This window comes from Metarhizium acridum, assembly GCF_019434415.1.
Source record: "Metarhizium acridum strain ARSEF 324 chromosome Unknown scaffold_578, whole genome shotgun sequence".
In the NCBI taxonomy this organism is placed as follows: domain Eukaryota; kingdom Fungi; phylum Ascomycota; class Sordariomycetes; order Hypocreales; family Clavicipitaceae; genus Metarhizium; species Metarhizium acridum.
In genome coordinates this window covers 220,295-227,845 of record NW_027094046.1, presented here as the reverse complement: position 1 = coordinate 227,845, position 7,551 = coordinate 220,295, and the positions used below count along the sequence as shown (strand labels likewise).

The 7,551-nt window shown below is 48.0% G+C and overlaps 1 protein-coding gene across 1 annotated transcript; it reads right to left on the bottom strand.

Moving 5' to 3' along the window:
• Positions 1-1,522: 1,522 nt before the first annotated feature.
• On the bottom strand, positions 1,523-6,407 carry J3458_021190 (uncharacterized protein). The gene is made up of 3 exons (XM_066122455.1): positions 3,619-6,407; positions 3,156-3,535; positions 1,523-3,058 (listed from the first exon to the last, which is right to left on the bottom strand). Exons 1-3 carry the CDS (start codon positions 4,721-4,723, stop codon positions 2,213-2,215), a joined length of 2,331 nt encoding a protein of 776 aa, XP_065972465.1. The 5' UTR covers positions 4,724-6,407; the 3' UTR covers positions 1,523-2,212.
• Positions 6,408-7,551: the final 1,144 nt, after the last annotated feature.

The window sequence follows — 7,551 nt, the reverse complement described above, 5'->3', positions numbered from 1 at the left end:
CTTAATAACTATTATAATTAAATTTAACCTTAAAGCTAGGTAGCTTAACGTAGTAAACGCCTTTATAAATAGCCTAATTAATAAAGAAGTCTACGTTAAATTTCCTAAAGGCTTTAAAAGGCCCGATTAGATAATAAGGCTACTATAAGCCTTATACGGGTTATAAAGGTTAGCCTTATTATAGTAATAGTCTCTTAGTAAGACCTTTAAGCTACTAGGTTTAATACCTTATTTAGAAGACCCTTATATCTTTAATAGCCTAATATTAATAGTCTTTTTTTACGTTAATAATATTATTTTTTTATACTATTAAGTAGCTTTTAAAGCTACTAATTAAATAATTTAAAAGCTTAAATTAACCTATAATATAAAGGATCTTAGTAAGCTATAATAGTTTCTAGGTATTTAAGTTCTTTAAGATAGAGCTACTTGTAAGCTTTAGCTGTATTAGAATTCCTATATTAAAAAACTAGCTACGAAATTTAATATCCCTAAAAGAGATAGCTTTAAAGAAAGTCTAATACTTAAAAATCAATTAGAATTTAATTCTAGTATTATAACTATTAATTAAATTCATTAATATTAACAGATAATTGGCTCTATTAATTATATTACAGTTATTAAAAGACCTAATATAGCTAAACTAATAGCTAAGCTAGCTAAATTCCTTTTTAATCCGTTAAAAATCTACTAATAAGTCGCTAATTAAGTTATTAAATACCTGTATTTAACGTAATACCTAGCAATTAAATTTAATAAAAGTCCTAATAACCTAAAGCTTTAAATAGCTTTTAATATCGCTTTTATAAACGATTAATAAACCTAAAAGTTATTATAAGGCTTAATAATTTAACTATTTAATAAACCTATTAGTTAAATAGCTAGCAAGTAAAATACAATTATAATATTATTTATTAAAGCTAAATTATTAGCTTTTACACATATAATTAAAGAGACTATTATAATATTAAGGCTTTTCTAATAGCTAAACCTATAGCTAGATTATTTAAAGCCTATAATATAATATAATAACTTATAAACGATTTAGCTTATTAATAGTAATCTTTTAAGGCTTAAAACTACCCTTTATTATATTAATATTTATAGTAGCTAGATTTAATAAGCCTATTAATAAGAGACCTTTAATATTAAATTCGTTTAAAGCGCTAATAATTTAGCTAATAAATTAATAAAGATTCTAATAAGCTAATAATTTAACCGCTTTATTAAGTAATTAAGGCTTATTAATATTATTAGTATTATTAAAAGAGCTTAAATTAACTAATCTAGCTTACCTTAATAGCTATTAACAGCTTTAATAGCAAGCTATTAACCTAATCTACAAGGGTGTATTAACGCTAAAGGCCCCTTTTAATGGAAAATAGCTGCTATTTATTAGGGTCCCTAATAAGCCTTAAAACGCCTTAAATAGCTGCTTTCTAATTGTACGAAAAGCCTTAAAAAGAAGGCTCGCGCCACCATCGCATTAAAGCCGGACCTTTAATAGCTGGATACCGTAGAACCCCTCAAATTAATTACTTTTTAGGTGACCTGTTAGACGACCTTAATATCTATAAATAAGGGCCTGTTTTCCGTACCCAGATAGCTTCAATCAAGGACAATTCCACTATTCAATCTGCTTCCATAGCTGTCAACGTGATACTACCCGTCGAGTCACGGGGCAGAACCGGCGAGTATCCCAATATCCAGCCTACAAGCCCGCCCTTCAGGGCATCAAATGACCAACACGGTAGACTTGCACAAGATATAACTAAACAACGAGTGGACATCACAGCGCAGCTCCAAATTCCGAGAAGCAGCCACAAGTCAAGCCGGAAAGCTCCGCAACAAAACAGCCAAAATCCACAGCGTACCCAATCGATGCCAGTCACCATCACACGGACAGCAGGCCAGCAAACCACACAAGTAATTCTTCAAAAGCCTACATATCCCCCCCTCGTGTTCGCCTCCATGACCGCTGAGCAAAAGCAACCCATATACTATACAGTGCCAACAAATCCTGTAATTCGCCTGTGCGCCAAATACAACCCTTCAACCAAACATGTTCCTAGCAGCAAACAAGAAAAAAAAACATGGCCATTCGACGGAATTCTCGAGCCCGCTACTCCATCGATCCGGCATGTAGTTTTCCCCTCCCCCCATCACATCCCTCGTTCCCGAGCCTTCCCCTTCCTGCTCATCTGGCTCCAGACTACTCCTGGGGCACCATTCGAATCTTAGCCTTGGGCGAAGGCTTAAGAACACGCCCGGTTGAGCTAAACGACACGCGCGAGACCTTGCTGGACGCAGTAAGCGTCCGCTTAGCCCCGGCGGGAGACACCACCTTGCCCTTCTTACCAGGCTTGGCATCCTCATCAGCAACAGCCACTATGGTCATGCTTGAAGCTCGCGACGAAACATGGCCAACTCGGCCTCCAGGGCCATTCTTCTTGACCAGCTTCGTGGTAGTCTTCTTCTTGATGACGGCGCCGCCCGTGCTGGCGCGTCTCTGGACAGGAGACTTGTTCGCCATCGTCTTCTTTCCCTTGGCCGTAATGGACGACACGCCCTTCTTCAAGGCCGTGGCAGCACCCTTGGCGGCCTTGAGGCTGGCATTCGAAATGGAACGCTGTACACCGGTGGCAGGCACAATCTTGCGCTTCTTTGCTTTCCCGTTTTCGGCTTCCTCCTCTCCAATGAGCTCCTTCAGCTTGCGCTTCCCAGCCTTGACAGTTGCCTTGACAGTCTTCTTGATGTCCGCCTTGGCAGGCTTCACGTCACGTGGTTTCGGGCCCAGGACTCCGCGGCAGTTGTGTTCACCGCAGAGGCATTTCTGCACGTTCTTGGCGGAGAAGGGGTCAAAGTTGTAGTCGTAGGTGAGTTCATCCCCCGTCATGATGGGCCGGTCTCCAGCAAAAAGAGCCATGCGAGGCTGTCCCGAGACAATCCATTTGATCATGCGGCAATTGGGGTTGCAGCTATGGTTAACAAATCGAGCGATGCTGCCGGTAGTGGCATCAATAATCATGTTCTGGTCGAAACTCATCAAATAGTAGCACTGTAGAAAAGAAAGGAAAAGAAAAAGACGAGTTAGCGGCATTGTCAGAGAGACAGCTCATTCGAGCCATGTGCTTTTTTGGTTTTTTTGCTCTCACCTCATTATTCTTATATTCTTCATTCATGCGGCGCTCACACTCCTCCTCTGTAATAATCTCTCCAGTGTACTCCATGATGATCTGGTTTGCTTTGAAGCAGCGGTTGCTTCGAACGCCGTAGCCACGATCTGGCGTCTTTATCACTTCTACGCCAACTCTATATTTGCCTCCCTTGGAGCGCCGAGCGGCTAGATCGCTGAATGAGCGGTTGGTGCAAAGCTCCTTTCCAATATTGCAATTACCAGCATCACACTCGTAGAGCATAATTCTATTTTGGCAGTTATCACCACAGCCATCCTCGGGCTTGCAAACACACTTTGACAAGTCGTGCATGTGAGGCATCTTGCGCCAATAATCCTTTGAGTCACCAATAAATCGGTCTGTGTGTTATCTTGTCAGCCAATGGGTTCACATATCGCTCTTTTCCCTCCAGGTTGACACTAGTTGCGAGGTACAAACTCACTCTTGGTCATCTTTTTCCATTCATCTGGTTTGGGTTGGCCAGGCGGGAGCGGGTTGCAGGTGTTGAAGGGGAGCTTGAAATCGCGCCCAGCAATCAACATGCGCAAGCCCGTGTAGATGGGAGAAGGCATGGTAGTATTCACGCGGCCCGAGGGGGCCAATTCCGGCAGGCTGGCAAGCTTCTTCTTTTCACTCGCGGTGAGACCCTTGAACACATCCGCGGGCATTTCCTGGCCGGCGTAGAGGCCCTTGTCGAGATATTTCTTGACACGATTCTTCTTAGTGGTGGTGATGGGCTCCTGCTCTTCTTGGTCGGACTCGTCCTCCTCGGCAGGATCTTGGACCTTGGCCTTTTTGCGGGCTGGCTCGGGCGGTGGTGCATTGGGATCAACAAACTTGCCATTCGCCCAAATGGTATGGATGACGGGACGGTCGTCGATGCCGGAGAACTCATTGGTGTCTTGCAGCCGCCGCAGCTCACGCGACATCTTGGCGACTCCCATGTTGACAGCCTTGCGCCCCTTCTTACCCATGCTGGTCAGTGTGGTGGCAATGGAGGACACGGCATTCCGACGCGACGAGGTCCGCAAGGGACGCGGCGAAGCTTGAGCCTGGCGGCGTGTGCGTGGTGTATGCAAGCTCTCGGGCGACCACTGAAGATTCAACGCGTCAATGCCTGCCTTTAGGGCTTTATCTTTATGCTGGGCCTTGGAGGACCCGTCACCAGCAACCTCGATGCTGCCAACCAAGGTGTCTCCGGAGATGGTCCGGCGGCGCTTGTCGGCCACAGCATCGCCATTGGCGCGTCTTTTTCCGTGGTCGGCGGTGCCGCTCAGCCTGGACAGGTTGTAAACGGGCTCCGAGACACGTGTGCGTCGTGGTCGACTCGGAGCGGGAGGCGACTGGCAGGGCGAGGGCTCCTGGGCCTGGACGGGCGCGGCGCGGATAGCATCGTCGGCCACGGTGATTACGTCGTGTTTAGGGGCGTCCGAGTGCTGGCTGTCAGTGTCGGAGAGGGTGGTCGGAGGCGTCGAGCTCGAAGACGCGAGGGTCGACGAGGTGTCGGTCGTGGCGCCGGACAAGCTGCTCTCCGCAAACAGAGACATGGCCAGCAGACAAGAGGACGGCGCGTGTTGCTCACAAAACCGGTGCGCTCATGTGCGGATGCCGCGTCAATGGGCCTTGCCAGCAGCACGGGCAGCCGGAGAAGCAAGAGGAGGTGGACGAGGGGTGGAGGATGAGGAGGATTGGAGTGGTTGTGTGGACAGGCAAGCAAGCAAGCAATGGGCCAAGGTAAGATCAAACAAGAGACGGGCAAAGGCCCAAGACGTAGCAGCAAAGAGTGTGATGGGTGGGTAAAGGGCGTAAAAGGCTGATGGCTGATGGCCGAAAGCTGATGGTCGATGTGGATGGTGGACGGCGGATGGCTGAAGGTGGGCAGCAAGAACAGACGCGCCTGGTGGCCAGGGAGAGACGGGACCCAAAGCCAATTTAATGCGGACCAGTTGACCGTATTCAACGAAACAGGCAAATGCAACAGTTGGTGCCAACGTCCGGTGTGCAGAGTGCAGAATGCAGAGTGCAGAGTGCAGTGTGCAGTGTTCAGGTCAAAGAGTCGACTTTCGCGAAGCAGCAACACGAGACTCCAAGTGGCCACTCCCAAGGCCGAAAAGGATCAGCAAACCAGGGCCACGCATGAAACGCCGCGTCAGGAACACAGTGGCTGCTGGCTCCTGAGAAGCAGATCAGAAAGAAAAAGAGAGCGAGACAGCAGGAAAAGAACAGTAGGCGGTCCCGTTGCGGCTCGCTCCCGGATGGTCGATAAAGCAGCAGCTCGCGCGCGCGTGTGTAAGGAGAAAGAGAGAGAGAAAAAGGCTCCTCTGCTCCCAAGGCTCATGCGAGGAGCTTTGAGCAGAACTTGAAAGATGATGAAGGTCCCCCCGTCCGTCGAAAAAGCGGGCAAACTGGCTGGTCAAAGGTGGGAACGGGATAACGGGATGCCCGGTTATTTTAACGAGGGCTGGACCTTATGTGTGAACAAGAGACATGGACATGGACAGAACAACGCACCTCCGCAAGACCAACAACGACCAGGTCACGACTACGGCCGCGAGCCCATCCAAGTCTCATTGCCGTCCGAGAACCTGGTTGCCTTGAGCGTGCTGTTGCTGAGCATCTCCGGCCTGCAACTCGTCCACAGCTGAATCACCGCCACCAGCTGCCATCTATGATATACATACCTAGGTATATATAACCAGACATCAATGATGCCATATATACATGTATATCCCCCATACGTCGACGACTATCAACGAGCAGTCACAGCTCGGCACCTGCTCCTCAGTCCCCCAAACCCGACGCTTGAGATTGCTCTATCGCGATGAAACATACACGCCGTCACCCACTCATTCACCCTCGACGAACATCCGTCTATGCTCCGGCACCCGCACAAAACAAGTAGACATTTGGAAGCAAAAAATCAATCCCCGTCATTTGCCATGCCTCATAACCTCCCTATCAACACGATTGATCCCCCCGCAGCGCCCAGTCCGGCAGTTGGCCACGCGCCTCCAAATGCCACATCGCCAGACGGCACCACCAGAAGCCCTTCTTCACCAAGACACACACACACAAATAAAGAAAGGGAGCCCCAATGCCCATCCCCAGAACTTATCGAGTCGGTACTATTGGCGCCACCGGCTGTCCTAGCTGAACTCCAACTCCAACATCACCCCTGCCTTGGAGTTTGCATCCTCCCGCTAGTATCAAGTTCCAAAGACTGGCGTATTTTATTTATTTTTAAACTAGGTTGTAGATGAAAATAACATAGTCATGTCGCCTACCGGGCTCTCAATTGGAATTGCTCCTGATCTGTGCCTTGTCCTCACCTACCCGACTTGCTGCGGAGTGACAAGAGCCCACGGCGCGCATCCATTGATGAGGTACAGCAAGCTCGTGAACATCCCACGCTTTAAAAACCCCACAAAGCTGCACCAGTACCCTATTTCAAACACAGTTTTCCTTCATAAATTTCACCTTGTTTGTTTAATCTCGTCTCCAAGTGTCCCGAGACCTTGGTTATCTGGACCCTGTGCTTCCATCACCTAGTCACTTGACAGATACAACGCGCATCTTGCAGGTTCAGCGTTCCGAAAAAAATCGAGAGTTGCGGCCAAATCCCCCATGTCAGTTCTGTATATTTGCGCATATTCTGCTGCTCGATTTTTGGGCGGCAATCATCACGACAACCTCGCTGTGCCCCGTCGAGCCCATGCCTCGTCGGGCTACGCCTGTTGATCCTGCACCAACAGGCGCTACATCGCGCCAACAAGGCACAAGGGCCGTAGCTCACAGCAAGATGGTGTGTTTCTCCTGTCCGACCGTCCCCCGAAATGAATAAATAAATTAAAGGACGAGTGTCGAAACAACAAACGAACGACCTCGGTCGCACTCCTTCCCGATGCCCGAGGCAGGCTTCGTCCGCAACAGCACTTGCTAGTAGCCACGCACAACTCCATGAAATCGCAACCCAGGCCGTGTTGCCGGGCATTTTGCGACGCATCAGATCTATATACGGCAATTGTTAGTTCTCGGCACCCCCTATGCATTCGACCATCTCGGCTTTGTAACCCAGAAAGCTTCTTCACTGGCAATAACGTCCATACTCAAATAAAATTCCACCAAGGGGGACAGAGGGCTTTAAACATGTTCTTCCCAATCCATCTTAAGCTTCAGTGTTTCTCTGGCAGCAATGCAGTCCATGTCTTTCTGGACAGTGAACTCATCGCTCGCATCCTCCGCAGCAAAAAGGGCCCATACCCGAGTGACCATCGTCATGGACTCATGACACACGCCACCAGTCGACACCGCGACATGGCCGAGTAATCGAATCTATTCCACTACCAAAACAACTCCCAGGTTCTCAACTCTGATT

Excerpts from the sequence above, each read along its gene's own strand:
- J3458_021190 (XM_066122455.1), bottom strand. The coding sequence starts at position 4,723 with ATGTCTCTGTTTGCGGAGAGCAGCTTGTCCGGCGCCACGACCGACACC. Across the intron at positions 3,536-3,618 it reads ATGGAAAAAGATGACCAAGA|ACCGATTTATTGGTGACTCA; the intron begins GTGAGTTTGTAC and ends GATAACACACAG. Across the intron at positions 3,059-3,155 it reads AAGAATATAAGAATAATGAG|TGCTACTATTTGATGAGTTT; the intron begins GTGAGAGCAAAA and ends TCTTTTCTACAG.